We start from the raw sequence: 19942 nt of genomic DNA, 5'->3' as shown, positions 1-19942 counted from the left end.
TTTGAAAATGCATATTTTTAGGATCCATGTGAATTTCTGGTTCATTCTCTATCGATCGGCAAAAGTTGCGTTAAGGTTGGTTCAGAAACCTGGCCGTGATAAACAGTCTAAAATGTATCTGCAATTTGCCAGTTTTTACCCCCCTCTACCCCCCTATTGACATTTTTTAATTTTTTTTTTAGAAATGTAGATCTCGTTGAGCCAAATCGAATGCCGTTTGAATTTTGAAAATCGGCCGGTTAGATCTCGAGATATCAAGGGGGGGTCGTAAACAGCCCCCCCCCCCCCCTGCCACTAATATGGGGTAGCCAGGAGCCTGCCACTAATAGGGTTAAAACTTTCAGCGATTGATAAAAATAACAGCATGTACAAAATGTTTATCTCGGAATTTTGATATAGGTGACCTAAGGTCAGGTCAATTTTGCGACCTCTCCATTATAAGTCAATGGGAGAAAATTGAAATGCACCTCTTTTGGACGGATGACGTTCAAAACCCTCTCAAACATCAGTTCACAGGTAAACATGACACACTGAATCGGAAAAATGCACCTGTGACCCCTCTCTGTGCCCCTGAGGTCATCTCAGGTCATGAACGGTCACCAGCAGTTTTTTGGCTATAACTTTTGATAAAGACGTGCTAGAGCGATAAAAACAAGTCAGATGTATTCAGCTCGACGATACGGATCGACTGATATGCAATATGACCCTTTCCAGTTTCCGGTCAGGTCATGACCTTGACCTGAGGTAAAATTTTCAAAATGACCTTTCAAGGTCAACAAATTGTTCATTCGACGCGTCTCAACGAGAGGAACACGATGCTGCCAAAAGTAATGTCGTGGCTCTCTTGAGATAAAAGTTATTGACGAAAAACCACTTTCGGGAAACTACTATTTTTACAGTTTTTGCCCTCTGGAGCAAAACCGTTGACCTGAGATCAACTCTGAGAACAATACTCAGAAAGGTCTGTAAAAGGGCTATCGAATGCGCTTTTCCGCGGTGCTGTAGCTCTATTGATTCCGGAGTTAGCCGTTGTCAGTTTCCAAAATTGTTGAAATGGACTACATTTAACCTTCGATGACCTCTAGCGACCTGACCTTTGACCTGACCCAAAAAATGACCTAGTGTTTCCGTCATAATTTTTGACGCTCTTTCGAATGCCGCTTACTGTGTGTTGCTACCTGGCCCAGGAGCCGAGTTAGACGGGGGGTGTTCAGACACCCTCCCCCCCCCCGGCCCGGCGCGAAAGTCGCAGAGCACTGGCCCGGCGCGGGTTAAAAACTTTTGGAACACACTGTAGGTATACTTTGGACCTCAAATCTCACCCAAGAGGGATCGGGCTTCGGAAGTCCAGGAATTTCTTCACTACGCCTCCAGAGGTCTCTGTGAGCGCCTTCCACGAGTAGATGGCACTGAAAGCCCACGTTGGTGCTGAGACTGCTTACGCTGTGCAGTTGTGCACTACTGCATCAGTGGCGTATCCAAGGAGTGGTCCTGGGGTCCTAGGGTCCCCCTGGAACATATTCCGATTTTTTGTCTCGAAAGAATCGAAATGGCTTCGAGGGCCCTTTTGACCACTTACCCACTAATTTTATATAATTTTTAAAACGGGTCCTTTTAGGTCTTTTCACGACCTGAGGCCAACCGCGGGCCCGTTTTAAGTTAGCCCAAATGCCTAGTTCGCGCGTATGCACGTTTGGGTACGGCGTCAAAGACCATTACGTCAGCGATGACGTATTTTACCCAGGATCGCATCCTGACTGGTCCACCGGAGAGTGATTTTCCTTGATAGTAGAGGACCTTGGTCTAACGTCGTTAAACACACCTGTCCGTGCTTCTATCCTCAGGATACTGAAATCCTTCTCCTCCACGCCACAACCCCCTTCCGGGCTGGGCAGGCAACTTTATCTCATGCGGGCTGCTCCCTTGGAGCGGCACCGCTGCTCCCGAGGGAGCGCACCCCGTAGCCGGGTGCAGTGAGTGCCTTGGGGCTGGGTGGCCTGTCCTCTGGACGGGCTCAGCCCCGGCGACTCACTAGGGTGCCTGCCCAGACCAATGTCTCCCCCTAACTCCTATCATCCTTCCGGCTCTGCAATGGTCTTGTCGACCGAAAGGGCCTAACCCAACAAAACAAACAAACAAACAAACGTCGTTAAAAGAGCTTCATATGAAGCCCACTAAAAATAGGCGTGATGCTCGCCACCCCCGTTCAAAGCGTGAATAACGTCCACTGAACCTCGAGAGTCACAGATATGACGTCACACGCCAACGACCGCGTTATCATTGGGTGCCGGTGGCGGTGCTGACGTCACTGTCGGGAGTATGACCGTTGAAACGGTGCCGGTCGACCGCCGTGCCGCCCTACCGCCGCCCGCGTCATACCACCCACTCAATACGGAAACGATAGGCGATGTTCGACGGCACTATCGCATCGAACCACCAGTAAGCCGAATTTTGTGACGAACGACAGACAGCCCAAGCTCTTCCTGCGTCATGTTATGTGTTTTCTGTCACATGTTCTCGTTTACATTTAACTGCAAAAACATAAAACTTTTAGATAACTACCGAATACGTAGGTAGGATAATACCTGTGCAGGAACAAGAACGTAATTGTCGCTGAAGTCAATCAATTTTATCAGAATGCCCATGCTAATAGGAATGACGGTACTCCACCAGTCAGCCTGGGACGTGCATTCCTATCGATGAACAGAAGCTCAGTAACCAGATACTACGATAACATATCTTTTTTTAAGCCATAGACTGAAGTCCCAAGCCGGCAACCGCATTCCAAAATTTTGCGGACGCTTTGCATTATTTTTCATCACGAATTTAACCGAGTCCAAGAAAACATTCGTCGAGGAACATTTTTACTTTCCACGATTTTAAGTACCCACACGCGAGCTTGATGTTTTCACATAATTTGTTTATTTGATAATATTTGTCTTTGTTTCAGACGATATTAACCTAGTCATGTACCTTTCATAGGTGTGTTTGTACTGCCAGATCCAGAAATTTGGCTTTCGATAATCTGATTTTTTACGTGGGAGGAGGGGGGGTGCTAATCAAAAAGTATCGCCTATTCCTGAAATCAGGGATGCGGAGCCGTAAAAATTTCAGACGGTTCCGTCTCCGGCTCCGGCTCCGGAAAAAAATCGGCTTCAGCTCCGGCTCCGGCTCCGGGTGAAATGTCATGGCGGCTCCGGCTCCGGCTCCGGCTCCGACTCAGTACATCTCCTATGCGCAGGGATGCGGAGCCGTGGAAATTTCAGACAGCTCCGGCTCCGGCCCTGGCTTCGGAGAAAAAATCGGCTCCGGCTCCGGCTCCGGGCAAAATGTGCCGGCTCCGGCGGCTCCGGCTCCAGCTCCGGCTGCGGCTCCGCACCCCTGCCTGAAATATCATCGGATTTCTCCATTTTATGCATTTCTGTTCAGTTGAAAATAAATTTACATGTAAAGGTATTTAACTAGTTTTCTTCAGCTGCGAAAAACATAAATAGAATATCACCAATTTCGGATTTTGCGGGAGGGGCAAGTGCTCCGGCTACCTTGGACCCATCAGTGTGTGCTCATCTGTTAATCAGAAACAAATATCGTCTCATAGTATTTCAGAGCCCAAAACTATCGACTTAACTCCTCTACTCATTCGATTTACCCCTTTTATGTATACCTCATTTTAGAACCCAAAAACATTTCAAAGTCTTGTCGCCCAAACCATTAATCTGCCATCTTCTCACGCGTTGGCATTTATGCAATACGGAACGTTTGTATGTTTGTTCAAAGGCTGTCGTTTACCGGAACAGCTATGATTTGTCACTCGGATCAGAGATCACATGCCAATAGCGCGGCGCGGCCGGGTGCGGTGGCTCGGAAGTATAGGCTCATTGTATTCCGGGACACTCAGCGGGGCTGAGGCGGTGCAGTCGCAGTGACGCGCCACTCCTCGGCGGCCCGGCCGGCGTCACACGGCTGTGACATCAGCGTCACACGCCGGCCACTTATCGGCGGCTGCAAACACCCGCCGAGCGGCGCCCCTGACACGGCTAATTTTGGCGATAGTGAGCTCGATAGGTAGGTGAGCGATAGCGCGGGTGGCGGACGGCGGACGGTGGACGCTCGGTCACTCAGCCGACACTGGGCCAAGAGAGGCAGCCGCTCACCCTCCCAGCGCAGCGTGTCACCATGAGCGTCACCAACAGCGGTGCAGAGGTCGTGGGAGAGAAGAAACGAGGCCGGCTGCACAAATTGTTACCATGGAAGAAGCACAAGGTAAGTGAATCCGGGCGGCAGATGGGACTATTTGAGACAGTTGGCTTTGTTTTAAGCTATTTTGTCGCTAACCGCAGTGTATATCCATCTTAGCCCGGCACCGCCTGGGCTATTTTCGTACCCACGACAGCCTGGGGGGGGGGGGTCGGATCCGACCCCCCCCCCCCTGTTATCTCGAGAACCAATGGTCGTATCGAGCCCCGCGAGGCGGCGTTCGAAAGGTCTCTACGAGACCTTCCCAAAGCACTCTTAAGATTTTAAGATTGAGGTCAACTTTCGGGTCAAGGTCAGGTCAAAGGTCAAATTCTGGGGTTTTGCACGATTAGGCTTACGGACAGCGGAATCGACAGCTGCTGCTCGAAACTCACCAAAAATGACCTCAAAGGCCTAGTGAAGGTACCATGTGCGTATAGGGGTCATACTAAGTACGGGTCAAGGTCAGGTCAGGTCACGAAAGGTCACGGTTTTCACTTTCTGCTACATGGGCGTGCGACACATGTTTTATGGCTTATTTTTCACGCCGAATCCGATGGTAATGGTTATATGTGACCCCAAGTCACTATGCTTGGTGATAAGTGTGCATTGAAAGCATAAAAAATCGTTTATACCATACATAACTAAGAGAGGGCTAAGAAAAAAAGTCAATTTTTCAACTTTTTATTTTTGACATAAAAATACACTTTTCTAGACGAGCTTTGTCCCAGGAATCTAGTGGTGCCATTTGTTTTCACATGCGATGTTCAGAAGTGCCTCTAATTCACGAAAATGCTTATGACGTCACCATGCCCTATGCATGTTGGAGCTATTTTTTACAATTTGGGGGTCAAAAATCAAGATAGAAAGTTGAAATTTGGGACATCTAATGTTCTAATAGAGCTCTATAACATATATTCCGGTTTTTTGGAAATTCTCAAAATTTTGGATTTTATGAGCTGTTTTTAAAAAAATATAGTTTTTTGAATTTTTGGGGGTGAAAAACGCATTTTATGGAAAATCCGAGATAGCCATTTTAAAGAACTCGTTGAGCTGCATCTATTCATGTCCTTAATTTGCAATTTGCCTTAAACCCTGATTTTTGGCGATTTTTTAAACATTTACCACTTTTTGACTGAAAACGCCATGTAGTTACATCACTAAAATCGATATATCTCACAATTTTTTGGAAATTTTTTCTTCAAAATTGCACAGGAGACGTCAAATTGATGGGGGAAAAGGTATGCCAAGTTTCAAGTCGATAGCGTAAGCGGTTCATAAGTTATTCAAGAAAAACGGAGGGGGGGTCGGATCCGACCCCCCCAGGCGGTCGCGGGTTAGGATGGTTGGGGCAGAACTTTATCAGTTTTGTGCTTGTTTCGACCAAGCATTAGGTATTTATGGCGGTCCTTCCTCATTGGTGGGGTCTGAAGATAAAATCATCGTCAGCTCTGTTGTGTCCTACGCATTAGGTATACAGGGTGTCCCGAAAGTTTTGCAACATCCGTTTTCCCATATGTTTTGTCTCTACCGCTAATATCAACGTTCCACTGGCAACCTTCCGCTTGTCCCGGGTAGACGGCGCGACTGCCCACCCGACCCAGCGGCGGTTATTGCCGCGGGGCACGGCTGACCCGTCTGGGGCGGCCGCCGTCTGACCTTAGGTCAGTCGCAGACATGAAGGTGGCCGGACGGGTAACGCGCAGAGAGGCGGTGCGCTCCCGCGCGATCGGGTTGCTGGAAGGTGGCGTGGCGCAGGGGGTTGTCGCAGAGAAGCTGGGCGTCGATCGGACCACTGTCTACCGGTGGTGGAAACGTTTTCGCGACGGCAAACCGTTAGCCGACAAGAAACGTTCAGGCCGGCCGCGTGCCGTGTCCAACGTCGCCAGAATCGTCTGTGCCAAAGCTGCTGGCAAGCGTGGCCAAAGCGTCAGGAAATTGGCCACGCGGCTGACGCGAAAGGGTTACCCGGTGTCAAAGTCGGGTGTCCATCGGTCCATGACCCAGTCGAAGCATTTCCGGTCGTACAAAAGATCAAAACAGCCGAAAATGACAAGAAAACAGAAGCTTGCAAGATTGGAATTTTGCAAGAGGGTAAAAAATTGGGGCTTCGATGAGTTCAAGAACGTCATCTGGTCTGACGAGTCCATCTTCGAAATCCAGCATACGCCAAATCGGCAAAACGATCGAGTCTGGGCGAAATCTCGCGACGAAGTGCCCCCGGTTGAAACCATCAAGCACCCCGCGAAACTCATGGTGTGGGGCGGAATGACCGCACAGGGCCTGACTGAACTTCACGTGGTGCAAAAAACCAGACTGTCAACACCGCATACTACGTGTCCGAGATTCTGGAGGGCTCACTTCTGCCGGCGGTCAACCGTAAGAGCAGCAATGGCGGTGTCACGGAGAAGAAAATCGTCGACCGGAGGTCAGAAGGAATTTTTATGCAAGATGGCGCACCAGCACACACCGCAAAGCGGACACAAGAATGGTGTGCGGAACACCTCCCAGGGTTTTGGGGTAAAGGGGAGTGGCCTGGCAACTCCCCCGACCTAAACCCGATAGAGAATGTGTGGGCAATCATGAAGGAGAGCCTCGACCAGCAGGAGCCCGCCACCAACCTGGGTCAGCTCGAGCGCCGGCTGAAGAAGGCCTGGAGAGACATCTCCGCGGACACACTGCGCCGCCTGGTGGCCAGCATGCCATCACGTGTCCAGAAGTGTGCCCGGCTTCGCGGTGACTATGTTGGTTGTTAAATAAAGCGGAAAGGACAACTCTGAAGTGTTTAATTTACAACGTTAAGGATGTTGCAAAACTTTCGGGACACCCTGTACATACATAGGTATGTAGGTGCACATTGGTGTGCACTACGCACTATCCCTACTACGCAATGCGCTGGCGAGTGAATCGCATGCCGTCAACAGCGGTGCCTTTGCGTGGGATGCCTCCATAGACGAGTTTCTTAGCCCAGTACCTATGTAACTCTTTGAAGGTTGCGGCGCCGGCCGTCGATACACCGGCTTCAGCTGCCCGCTGTTGCATTAGGTACAACAGTTGACCATTAAGACAGACACATCGGGTGGTTCGAATGTAAGTCTGCGTCCAGGAGGATCAGACTAAGCTCTACGTCATCAATGGTACGACCGTCATCGATACAGCTCCGGGAGAGAGTTGCGGAGAAGGATGGATCGCTACTCTTGATTGCTATACCCTCTCTTACCATTCTTATTTCTCCCCCTCATTCTCTCTCTCTCTCCCTCCCTCCCTCCCTCTCTCTCTCTCTCTCTCTCTCTCTCTCTCTCTCTCTCTCTCTCTCTCTCTCTCTCTCTCTCTCTCTCTCTCTCTTTCTCTCTCTCTCTCACTCTCACTTTCTCTCTCTCTCTCTCTCTCTCTCTCTCTCTCTCTCTCTCTCTCTCTCTCTCTCTCTCTCTCTCTCTCTCTCTCTCTCTCTCTCTCTCTCTCTCTCGTCTTTCCCCTTTTTTATCCCTCTCATGTTTTCGCGATGCAAGGCAAGACATCAGGCTTACATGTCACTCGGGCATAAGGCTTGTGCATGTCAGCAAGGTCAATAACGGTGTTAATTCCCTTTAATTGGCCGTCGACTCAACTGTGTCAGGTGCTCCACGAATCTATCGATTTTGTGACGCGTTCGCCCGTGGGCTCATCCACTGGTGAGGAGTCTGCACATCCAATCGACATACTGCGTGTCCGGCGGGTGTGTGGAGACTCCATCCCAGGGCCTACTCGTCCGTCGAACCGTGCATACGTATAGCCAGGGTGTGGGGCGCGGTTCTCGACAAAGTATGGTAGATTTGGTGAGTCAGCTATACCTATACGCAGTACACATTTCTGCTGTGCTGTGGTCTATTGTTTGATTAGTGTACATATTTTAGTCTCTATTTCCTCACTTGCATAACGCCGAATAGCTTCTAGGTATTACTTCTGTTGTATAACATGTTCAAGTGCAGATGTGTTTTGAAATACTGCGCACTGCACAGTATATGATGGTTCAGGTGGCCGGCGTGTAGCGCAATAGCTCACAATGCGTTGCACACTCGCACTGCCCTTAGCCAAGGCGATGCGGACCTTGGTCTCCAATACGTCACCCAATCTCCGTGGTATGTGAGCACTTAAGAGCGCATGTCAGTGTTTGTCGAGTAAAGCTATTTATCTTATCTGGCCTTGTATATCTGAAGCTAATCTGGCGCTGACTATGAGTCAGTGCACTTCTGCTGAATGCTCGCCACTCGCTGAGATTGTGTATGGTTGCCACGTCGACCCACCATTGTGATTGATACAATGCTCTTTTTGACTGGAGACACGTGCTTGCAAGTTAAACGGGAAATATTTCAGCATAATCAATAACCTGTTTTGAAAATGTTTCGTGCACATAAACGCAAATAAAGCCTATATTTTGATAGCTATTTAGTTTTACCGCCCAACTTTCACCATTCCTATCGGCTTAATGTGCTGATAGAAATGTAAGCAGAGAGCGCGTCCAATTTAATCCTTTAAAAGTGAGCCGCGGTGCGATGAACTGGCGACAGGCGTTTGACCTCGTCTTAGATGTTACATAAGGCAACCAGGTACATACGTCTGAGTCTGGCTCTCGTGACACAGCGGAGTGAACCTTCACCTTGAACAAAACGTAGTACGTACGTCCTGCCATAGCGCCGGTACCACTACCTATCTCCTTTTCTACACTTTCTTTAAGAGTAACGTTGATAAATATCTATTCGTTGACGCATCCCGGTCTGTTTGCCTTGGGTTGTGTGTGATACCTAGACATCACCATGCTTTTATTTTGGAGGGTCGTTAGATCCTAGGGTAGGTAATATTTTGGCTCCAGGCTCGGTAGATCCAAATGTCTTCCTTGACTCACTCCCTCATTCCCCGCCCGATTCCGCAATGAATCTCTCTGACGGACGGGTAATAGATTTGTGAAGACGTATCCTATTTGCGTATACGACTACGTAGTACGTACTACCTGCACTTTTACTTACCCAACACCAGCCTGTCATCCAATCATTGTTTTGTTTCAGGCACAAATGAAGCTCACTGCCAGTCCCATAGCCTTCGAGCAGTACGACCCGCAAACCAAGTCCCTGCTGAAGCAGAACTTTGGCGTGTTGAACAACCTGGAGACGGTGTGGCCGGGTGGCATCTGCCTGCCGTCCACCTACCGCGACATCGCCGACAAGGTGTACCACCTGCCGCTGCGTCCGTCAGACGTCTGGGTCATATCCTTCCCGAAAACAGGTCAGCCATAGCGGCCCTGCACGTATCAAACTGATTGCCAGTGTAACCGTGACTCGCGGCGTGTCCGTCCACTATCCGTCCATGGCGGCTGGGTGCTTTGATATCAGGGCCCAGGGGAACCTGATAAGAAATAATAAAACTTCACCTTGCATGAGCTAAGAAAAATCGCATTTTAAGTATCACGGGAAAGGTTGCTATCTTTTTAGCTTGTTCGATGGTTTACTTCAGAGAAACAGTAGCATTTTTACGTTTATGCGCCGGCAGGCTCCACATGGACACAGGAGCTCGTTTGGTGCGTTGGCAACGACTGTGATCTTGCCAAGGCCAAGTCACTTCACATGGACGTGAAGTTCCCGCTGCTGGAGCACTGGATCAACAGCAAAGGCATGATGACCAAGGTGATCAAGCAGAAGGGTGCGAAGACCACCAAAATGTTCACCATGCTCCGTCACAACCCTGAGCTCATGGCGCTAGCCAAGAACGACACAACACAGATCATGCAGCAGACTCCCGATAACGAGAGACGCTTCGTCAAGACGCACATCTTCTTCTCTCTGCTGCCGCCCCGGATACTGGACGTCTGCAAGGTGAGCTCTGTCACTGTGAGCACTGATGTCAGGCTCATGTGACCCTGACATCGCCGAACCAAGCTTACGGCGGCAGCTCATCCCTGTCCTGTCACTCCGTATCAGAGTGGTATCTGCAGGCCGACACTGACGATAGACATGCATCGGGTATCGAAACCATTGGTCCTTCTGCGACGAGGCACAGCAGGACCCATAGCCCAACCCTGCCGAGGGTCCTTGGGTCGACCTAAATGTGGCTCATTCCGTGGTAGCGGAACTCAGAAGGTTGACTCGGGAAGGTCGGGGCTCGTCTAGGAATTTTTGTCAATCTAAGCCTTGATCTAAGCTGTCTTGAATTTCAGCTCCGGTAGTGCAGAAACGTGTCTACAGATAACGCAGAAGTTTGTGTACTATCTTGCATCTTACCTGGCGTCGTAATGCACTGGAGAAATAACAATTCCTTAGCTTGGTGACTTCTCTCACCGAATATTCCAAACTGCGCCGCGAACATGTCAAGCCAGTAACGACCAGATCGATAGGGCGCGTGCGTAGTTTAATTGCACGTGGAGTCTGGAGCGTACACTCCAAATGAAACCTAGAACTGCAGTCTGTACCTATGTACGGCCCTCCAGGTATTAAGTGGTTGGTTGCCAACATCACAATAATCGATCTGCATTGATGAATACGTCGAATGGCTGTTTAAAACCACTGCCGAAATGTGTGCACGAACCCTCTTCTCATTTCTATCGAGTCATTTTACAGGAGTGTCTCTGTCATTTTAAGTTATTACACCAAAAGCACATAGGCTAACCAACCACTCTTTTGCTGAAGGGCCGTACAGTATGTTCCAGAGATGGGCCTTGGGAGAAACCTATACAAAGAATTTCACAACGCGCGTACGTGTTTCCTCAGTCCTCACAGCGATATCTCTCAATTTGAGTGCATTCAACCAGGAATTGAATATGCATGCTGATCGTGTACATCTTTTCTTTTCATTTTAGATAGTGTACGTGACCAGAAACCCGAAGGACACAGTGGTGAGCTACTACCACCACAACCTGCTCTTCAAAGGCCTGTATGAGTTCCGGGGAGACTTCAAGACCTTCGTAGAACTATTCATGGCGAACACATGTGAGTTGAGTTGATGTGTGATAAGTAGCATTAGAATATGGCTAACACACGTTTTCAAAACACCTATAATGTTCAAATCCATATATCGCGCCTACCTATTCTGAGTATTCGAATAACTTTCTCACAAATACCTAATTGAATGCGAGATTTTACGTTAGCGTTTGCGTTTGTTGTTTCATCGCATCTTATCAAAAACCTTGTCAACGTACTCAGAAAATGTCAACCTAGGTGAATTGAATGAATTTTTATGTTGTCATCGACGCACATATCTATGCATGTTGCATAAGCAGATATAGGTATTTCACACGCTTAGGTATTTCAACTGTCACCGGTGTTGTGTGTGTGTGTGTGTGTGTGTGTGCGCTGCAGTGCCGTGGTGCCCGTACTGGGAGAACCTGCGGCAGGCCTGGAGTCGGAAGGACCACCCCAACATGTGCTTCCTGGTCTACGAGGACATGAAACAGGTGAGTGCCGATGAGCCTTGGTGTGGCATCTCACTGTATGAGGATAGTGGGCGTGCTATCGCGGGGACTGATACTCGAATCATTCAACGTTTATAGGTTTACCGGTCTGCGAAGTGGTCGAGGATCTAAAGAGCTCACTGCAGTGCCCCACCATACACAATAAATGCAGGACGATAATCAGATTTAGACGCGTGGTTTATTTGTTTCACTTATAGATAATCCATTGTACACGGACCACGGTGTTTTGGCTGCTCAAAGGGCTGGTTTGGGCTCACGTTTATAGTTTTGGGAACGGTAGCTGGGCGGTGGGCTGCAGCCAGTTCTCCTCAGAGTACTCGGCGCCGTCCGTTTCCACCACGTGGAACGTGTAGATGTGCCGCGAGCGGGCCGACGTGTTAGCACTGCTGCGGTGCTGCACCAGGCCGCTGATGAGCACACAGCCGCCCCTCTTCACCGGCACCGGCACGAACGCCTCCGGGTCGACCTCCTGCTGCTGGCCGCGGAACAGCAGCCGCGGCCCGGCCGGGTCGGGGTTCCTCACGAACCGGCGCGTGACGGGACCTTTGTGCGAGCCGGGCGCGAACCACAGACAGCCGTTCTCGACGTCGGCATCCTCCAGCGCCATCCAGAGGCCGGCGATGGCCGACGGCGGCTCCGTGTAGAGGAACGTGGCGTCCTGGTGGGGTGTCACCTCGCCGCCGATGCCCGGCTGTTTGAAGATGTACATCGACTGCGCCACGGCCGGCGCCGAGAAGCGCAGCGAGCGGCACAGCGCGCGCACCTTGTCGCTGAATGTGACGGCTCGGAACTCGGGCACTAGCCAGTGCAGCGCGTGGCCGATCTTGTTGATGGCCAGCGACCGGTCCACAGTCAGTTCCCCGGCCGTGTTGAACGCGCCCTCCTCCCAGAAGAACCGCACCTTGTCGCCACTCTCCAGGAAGTAATCATCCTTGGCTCGAAGGTCCACCTGCAACAGACGAAAGCAACAAACGCTGAAGAGAGGCAGTGAGTGTGGACTTGCGCTAATTATTTACATGCACGTTACTGAAAGACAGGAGTTTCTATCGGAAAGGCTCTTCTCGTATATGGTGCGCAATGCGTATAGGTCGCTAAGTGGATAATGAAACAGCCCCGCAGCTTTTCGCACATGCTGCGTATAGAGAATGGTGTCATGCCATCCATAGCGGCAATTCCCACCCTTTTGTTTTTGTTCCTTTTTCGCGAACATATAAGAAACAGCGGCGCATCTTATCCTCTATCTTTCCTGCAAATATGGTAAAAATTCACCTTCAAGCGGGAATCAAACCTGGATGGCTGAAATGGTGAAAACTATAAAGCGCATTGCCAACGAGTTGAGAAAGTACTCATTTGTGAAGATTCTCCGATAGCTCCAAACGCCTGTTGGTGCTGTGATGTGAGCCGTACGGCTGCGCCCGGCGGGTGTGCGCAGTGTCACCTGACGGTCCTCCAGCGTAGTGAAGATGCTGATCCGGTGCTCGGCCGGGTCCAGGCCGTCCACTATCCGCGCCCGCGCCGCCTCCAGGGACGCGACCTCCTCGTCGGAGAGGAACTCGGGCAGCACGAGGTAGCCATCGTCCTCAAACTGACGCAGCTGGCTGGGAGTGAGCATGGCGCTGGCCGCACTCCTGCGCCGCTGACCCACGCGTCACCACTGACCAGTGACCGCCGTCTCGGCGCCAGCCGGTCGGATAAACAGCCGGCCGACCGCACCAGACGGCCGCTGGGGGCTGGTCTCGGCCAGCGGGACCCCGTATCCAACAGGCGTCCCGCCGTGCTATCCCACTTATATAAACAACTGAGTTACGTCTGTTATTGGCTACAACCGAGCGCCCTTTCCGCACTATATACCAACTCAAGGCCATTTGGGTGCGTGGAATTTGTACAATGCTGCTTTTAAAATAGCATTCCCTAGAGAACGGATAGTACCATGTACGACCGTTATATTCCGCAGCCGTTTGAAAAATCAAGACGAGCTCCCACCATCTCTAAATTATGGTGTAGCTTTGTAATTTCGCAAGTATAGGTCTGCATATGTTTTCTCGTCACTTCGTTATCCCGGGAAGGAGGGAGAACATTGAGGGCTAATGCACTTTCCACTGCTAATGTTATCTAAATAAGGTACAGACTTGTGTTGGGCACAAACTTTTTATTAAACGTGAAATTGTCGACAGATGAATAGCATTTCCCGATAAAGTGCACACAAGACGAACGGACATGATTGCATATAGCATCTTGTACGACAGGCGTACAGTTAGGCTGACCCGCTTAACTTCAAAGTCATGCGGCACAGTCGACCTGCAGTATCATGCGGCTGCTGCCAGTGCTGAGGCCTAGGTTAACACCGAATTAATAGTCCCTATCGGTTAACTTGTAACTGACTCTACCAATCACGGGTATATACTCGCCCGAAATCGAAATCGTTATACTTCACCCTGTCGTTGTGACGGGTATAACTCACGCTGACCCGACCCTTGACTTCGTGCCGGTACCTATTTCGCACTGACCCAACTCTTTTCTTTGTGAAGGACTTGGCCGCCGCAGTCCGGAAAGTCTCCGACTTCCTGGAGAAGCCGATGACGGAGCAGCAGGTGGTCGACCTCTGCGACCACCTCAGCTTCAGCTCCATGAGCAAAAATGACAAGGTGAACCGAGAGGTCTTCAGAGACGTCCTGATGCACGAGAACAAGTCTGAGAAAAAGTTCATCCGGAAAGGTAAGACGCGTTAAAAAATCAGTCTTCTCTACTATCAAGAAGTCTTATGTGTCAATTTAAAATATTGCTGCACGTAAACGGATTAAATATGCAATTAAGAAATTCGGTAAGGCAAATCACGTTCAATGTTAAACAAGGACTAAGAGGAAAATGTGTGGAACTTCGTCTGGCGTTGATAAAAGGACGCCCCTTTATTCATCAAAGGTCATTCGTCTCATGAATTGAGCCCTTCAGCGCATTAGATTGGTGGTGGGTGTATGACTGTTGGGAGGGACTCCGCTCGACTAACCTGTCAATTTCACTTTTTCCCAATAAAGGTCAGATCGGTGACTGGAAGAACTACTTCGACGAGGACCTGAACCGTCGGTTCGACGCCTGGATCGCGGCAAACAGTGAGGGCATCGACATCCAGTTCCAGTACGAATGACGGCCGCCGTTGCTGGGTGGTGGTGCCGAGACTCGTGAGGGGTAGGACGGTCTGACGTCTCTGCCGATGCCGCTCTCTGGAAAAGGATGGCGACTTCGGCCGCTCTCCAGGAAAGGACAGTCGTCCCTCCCTTTCTAGAGGAAAGGACAGAGACCTCGCCAGCTCTCTAGGGAAAGAGCAGCGGTCTTGCTCGCTCGATGTGAAATGACAGTGGCGCAGGCCACTGTTATCAGTGGCGCAAGTCCGTGGAAGGGCAGCAGCCTCGCTCTGTGGCGAGCCGCGCCGGAGCCGACCGGCTGCTTGCGCGGTACACATGCAACTCAGGAGTGCAACTAGCAAGTGCAACAATATGCGAAAGACGGCAAAGTCAACATTTATGAAATAGTGTGCGCCAATGAATTGTAGATGTGCCTAACTCTGCGACAACGACAAGGAACGAGCCAAATATCCAATCGCGTCGTTTCTTCATGCCCGGACTTGTATAAGAGGTTGAAGAGGGGCTAGAAAGCTGGAAGGAAGCCTAGGGGTTGGGGGAATCGTGTGGGCATGGTATATCTTTGTATGGCATCGTACGTTGTAGAAGAATCGCAGAAATGGTAAAACTACCAATGTGAAATTATGGCGTGCAATTACTTGCGCTTGTATCGGACCGCTCTACGATCGTATACACTCATTGTTCATGTTACATATTTCTAAAGAATTGTTTTATTCCCGTATTCCAGGAACATTGTGTGCTATATGTCACATGTTTTGTTAACCGACAAACCGAAAGAGGCGAAATATTGTTAGCATTCCTTACATTTGGCGTGCATCTGAGATTAACCCTGACTTGAGGGGACCGAATGAGATCAGTGTTTGTGATAAAGTGGATTGAAATATAGGTGACTGTTTTCAATGCGAGAACATATGTGATGAATGTGAGAACCGTGCATTTTTTTCAGTCCCTTCATAGCTATCGTTGATAGTCGAAACTCTCTTGGTGGTACGAATTTCATTGCTTTGTAAAAAGACACGAGAAATGCAATTGTCTCTCCCGTCCCGTTTATTTTCAAGCTCATGCAATGTGCATCCAATACGAATGTATTATTGTTCGGTACCGATTCACGACCTTCTGCGCCAGCTCCGAAACCTCCCGATGTCGGATACAGGCAGCATGGCCTGCATCTGCTCTACTCTACAGCCGGCAGTTTCCCGGTTTCACCTGTGACCCCGCGACGAGACGAGGCCACTTAGCTCGCTGTTCTACCGTTCAGTGGCAGGCACTCACATTATCTAACCCTTAGACGGATGACACCACCGACATGCCATGCACGGGATCGCAGACGGAGGGCAATCGGTTACATTTACCGGATCAGAGGCGGAGAGGGCACCTGGTACCTACTCACTACTCAGTGGCAGATACCGAATCAGACACGACGAGAAGACACTGTACTTTGACAATGCGATATGAACATTAGGTACTCAGTATAAAGTTCATAATCTTATCCCGCGCCGTGCCAGTGGTCTGCGTTTTCCGTGTCATGATGGGGGAGGGGGGGGGGGGGGGGTCCGGGGGGGCGTGTCACTTTCACGCCCCCCCCCCCCCCCATCTAACTCGGCTACTGGACCACGTAGCAACACGCAGTAAGCGGAATTCAAAAGAGCTTAAAAACAAAACAATGAAAACATATTCCAGTAATATTTTGGTCAGGTAAGGCCAGGTCACCAGAGGTCATTAACCTTCCAGGCGGTGGGGGGCATTGTTTGCCCCCCTTTGTTTTTTTTTCTCGATATATCTCCAGAACCGCTGCGCCGATCGTTACCAAACTTTCAGTACCCTCCCGTGAATAGCTATTGCACATTGTGACCAAAAATTTTTCCAAAGGCTATGATAGGTTGGACGCTAATGACGTCAGAGTGACGTCATTTCTGCCATTTTCGACCCCAAAAAAAGGTTTCGCGAGAAGAGCTGTCAGGCCTACAGCTTTAGAGATAGGTACAGAAAAATGTTTCGACATAAAAGATGTAGAATTTAAAGGGCTACGAAACTGCTACCTCGGTTTTTAGAAATTTTAGGAATTTGACCCCAAAAATTAAAAAAAATAGATTTTTTGAATATAATAGCCAAATAATCCAAAAAGTTGTTTGAATTTCGAAAAACCGAAGATATGTGATAGTCACTACCACCTTCTATCTACATACCAAATTTTAGATCGATACCTCTTTTTTTGGCCAAGTTATAGCGAAAAAACTGTTCAAGATTGATGACGTCAAATTTTCAAACTCAATTTTTAGCAATTCTAGACCTCGTAGCGCAAAACAAAGAACACCATTAGACTCCCCGTGACGAGCTGCATCGAATCAATCATTTTATGCAAAAATATCAACTTTAAATTTTTACTTTTTTTACCTGACCTTGACCTGACCTCCACCAGAAAGTGACCTAAACCGTACATGATGGTCTTATAACCAACACCATTGAGTTGGAAATGAAAAACTGGCCATAAAACATGCATCGCACAACCTTAGTAAAGTTGGGTTCATGTGGTGACCCTTGGTGACCTTTGGTGACCTGACCTGTGACCTGACCTGGTATGACCAGTGACCTCTAATAGCAACATATGTACGAGACAACTGACGCCCTATCGCTGCTTTCCGACAAAATGCGTTTTATTCGGTGTTATACCTATAGCGCTTTCCCTAGAAGCCCCGTGAACGGTGAAACATTCTATCTTTGACCTGACGACCTGTGACGTCATCGGTGAACCCGAGGTCAATGAAATTTGGTTGATTTCGACAAATTTGACAGGACTATCGAACACCGTTTGAATTTTCCGGATCCGTCCAGTAGTTTTTGAGATACGGGGGGGGGCAAAAAATTCCCCCCCCCCCCACCGCGCGGAAGGTGGCCGGGAGGCCCACCGCCTGCCGGGTTAAAGTCGTGTTCAGGTGTCATTCTTCACGGCTGGTCACCAGCGTTGCTCTAGCCTCTAGTTCAGTCCAGGCATAAGCGAGAGATTTCTCCGGAGTCCGGACCTACGTCTCCGACTCTCGTGTCCGTGTGGCGGCTGTAGGGGTGGAGACTCGAGCCCGGTCCTGTGGGTCTGTCGCTATCTCCCCCCCCCCCCTTATCAGCTACTTTACTCTACATATGACAAGTGGTTGGCTGGGATGTCTCCCTTGCTTGCCGTTAACCCGTCTGCCACCCGGGCCCTTGCCCGGGCCACTGTCATTCTACATGTGCATCTACGGTGGGGCCGTACACTCGAGTGGTTCAGTGATGAATGCTCGCCATTTGGTAGCCGCGCGTTGGGTAGCGTGCCGATGAGTATAGGTACTAATCTAATGAGCACAAAACACTCCTAAGCCAAATAAAGCTAAAGGGACCCTCCCACCTTAACATAAGATTTGAGTTGAGATAGCCAAAATGGGGTCCCTGGCTCACAATTAGGTACCGGTTTCGGCACTCACAACATCGAGAAATGCCTTAAATCGGAAATATTGAATTTCAAAATTGCAGCATTTTGATTCAGAGGGGCTAATGGCGCTAATGCATAGGAATACCCCTCTGAATGTGTGACGTCAGCGCAGATATCTAACGATTTTTAAATATTTGACTAAAACGTTTTGTAGCACGCGGTGGTATATGCTGCGTTGCGCGCAACAAATGCCGCACTTTTAAAGGGACCCTCCCACCTTAACATTAGATTTGAGTTGAGATAGCCAAAATGGGGTCCCTGGCTCACAATTACCGGTTTCGGCACTCACAACATCGAGAAATGCCTTAAATCGGAAATATTGAATTTCAAAATTGCAGCATTTTGATTCAGAGGGGCTAATGCTTAGGAATACCCCTCTGAATGTGTGACGTCAGCGCAGATATCTAACGATTTTTAAATGTTTGACTAAAACGTTTTGTAGCACGCGGTGGTATATGCTATTTGCGCGCAACATCTGCCGCAAACGCCGCACTTCTAAAATAAAGTCGCTAGAAACAGCGGAGATCCCAAAAAAGTAAACAAAAGTAAAAGTATAATATCTTGAAAACTGGTGAATATTTTTCGGTGAAATTTGGTACATATTCGTTTTCGCTCTTTCTGAACCGAGCGACATCACTTTCATGCCAATTCATAAACTTTTTTGAAGGTGGGAGGGTCCCTTTAAATAAAGTCGCTAGGAACAGCGGAGATCCTAAAAAGTACCTAAACAAAAGAAAAAGTCTAATATCTTGAAAACCGGTGAATATTGTTCGATGAAATTTGGTAGATATTCGTTTTCGCTCTTTCTGAACCGAGTGACATCACTTTCATGCCAATTCATAAACTTTTTTGAAGGTGGGAGGGTCCCTTTAACCATGGCAAAACTAAAGTAGGCCGACATAAAATGCTTCCGCTCTTTCATTCCTCCTTCTCGTCTCGTATACCTCCATGAAAAGTTGATATCGATTTTGCCCCTATGCAATAACACCAAAATAGTATCGGACTGCGATCAATAAATACACATCAATAAAGCCGCCAAAATATGCGCAAACAGGGGTGGAGAATTATGGGTTTTGGGGGTGCTCAAGCACCCCCTGAAATTCAAAAGTCACCGTGCAATAGTGCTCCAGGGGTGCTTAATTTACGCCTGAGACACAAACTGCTTTGCGTAAGCCGCGAGGAGAGTGATGCTGCTTGGAAAACGTACCTACACATGCTTTTCTACGCAAGAATTTGAAGCTTCCATTCGCCAGATGCTAGAAAAGCACCCCCTGAGATTATGACAATTTTCCACCCCTGTGCGCAAACTAACCTATCATAACCTAACGCAATTCGCAATATAAAGTTATCCGCCTACCCAGCTCCAAACCTATCTATAGGAAGACCTTTGGGCCCGTATCTTCCCAGTGCCCAGGGACCGTACCTTGAGACCAAGCCAGCAGCGGTGATTCGTCGGATGGGCGGGCCTCGGAGCAGCGCACTCAGCAGCGAACTGGCATCGAAGACCCCGCTTCACTCTCATTCACCAATTTTGTACCTACTCGAGGCCCGAGGCGGTAGTGCATTCTAAAAACAGGCATGCCGCATGAGGCAAAGGCCATGTCCTTCGAACGTACAGTAGGTCTACAAAATAAGTCCCCGCCGTATGCGGGTCACCAGTGGACAGTT

The 19942-nt window shown here is 49.2% G+C and overlaps 2 protein-coding genes across 3 annotated transcripts; one reads left to right on the top strand and one right to left on the bottom strand.

The window, feature by feature from the left end:
* Window positions 1-3898: 3898 nt before the first annotated feature.
* LOC122389165 (luciferin sulfotransferase-like) lies at window positions 3899-15853 on the top strand. The gene is made up of 7 exons (XM_043380905.1): window positions 3899-4263; window positions 9279-9495; window positions 9760-10082; window positions 11063-11192; window positions 11562-11656; window positions 14203-14389; window positions 14707-15853. The coding sequence occupies exons 1-7, from the start codon at window positions 4177-4179 to the stop codon at window positions 14814-14816; spliced, it is 1149 nt and encodes a 382-aa protein (XP_043236840.1). The 5' UTR covers window positions 3899-4176; the 3' UTR covers window positions 14817-15853.
* LOC122389167 (phytanoyl-CoA dioxygenase domain-containing protein 1-like) lies at window positions 11829-19840 on the bottom strand. Of its 2 annotated transcripts, none has more exons than XM_043380919.1 (2): window positions 19698-19840; window positions 11829-12623 (listed from the first exon to the last, which is right to left on the bottom strand). In XM_043380919.1, exons 1-2 carry the CDS (start codon window positions 19794-19796, stop codon window positions 11934-11936), a joined length of 789 nt encoding a protein of 262 aa, XP_043236854.1. In that variant the 5' UTR covers window positions 19797-19840; the 3' UTR covers window positions 11829-11933. The 2 variants fall into 2 exon arrangements, with proteins under 2 accessions (XP_043236854.1, XP_043236853.1); XM_043380918.1 differs by lacking the exon at window positions 19698-19840 and adding an exon at window positions 13113-13442.
* Between the last annotated feature and the right edge of the window lie 102 nt (window positions 19841-19942).

Source organism: Amphibalanus amphitrite, unplaced genomic scaffold (genome assembly GCF_019059575.1).
Source record: "Amphibalanus amphitrite isolate SeventyFive unplaced genomic scaffold, NRLGWU_Aamphi_draft 000346F_arrow, whole genome shotgun sequence".
NCBI classification, from domain to species: Eukaryota; Metazoa; Arthropoda; class Thecostraca; order Balanomorpha; family Balanidae; genus Amphibalanus; species Amphibalanus amphitrite.
Note: the sequence above shows the minus strand (reverse complement) of the source record. Positions and strands in the feature narration are given on the sequence as shown.

Bases quoted from the DNA above. Each gene is read 5' to 3' on its own strand.
- LOC122389165 (XM_043380905.1), top strand. From the start codon at position 4,177: ATGAGCGTCACCAACAGCGGTGCAGAGGTCGTGGGAGAGAAGAAACGA. The intron at 4,264-9,278 runs GTAAGTGAATCC...GTTTTGTTTCAG, and splicing joins TACCATGGAAGAAGCACAAG to GCACAAATGAAGCTCACTGC. The intron at 11,657-14,202 runs GTGAGTGCCGAT...TTCTTTGTGAAG, and splicing joins TCTACGAGGACATGAAACAG to GACTTGGCCGCCGCAGTCCG.
- LOC122389167 (XM_043380918.1), bottom strand. From the start codon at position 13,286: ATGCTCACTCCCAGCCAGCTGCGTCAGTTTGAGGACGATGGCTACCTC. The intron at 12,624-13,112 runs GTGACACTGCGC...CGTCTGTTGCAG, and splicing joins CTACGCTGGAGGACCGTCAG to GTGGACCTTCGAGCCAAGGA.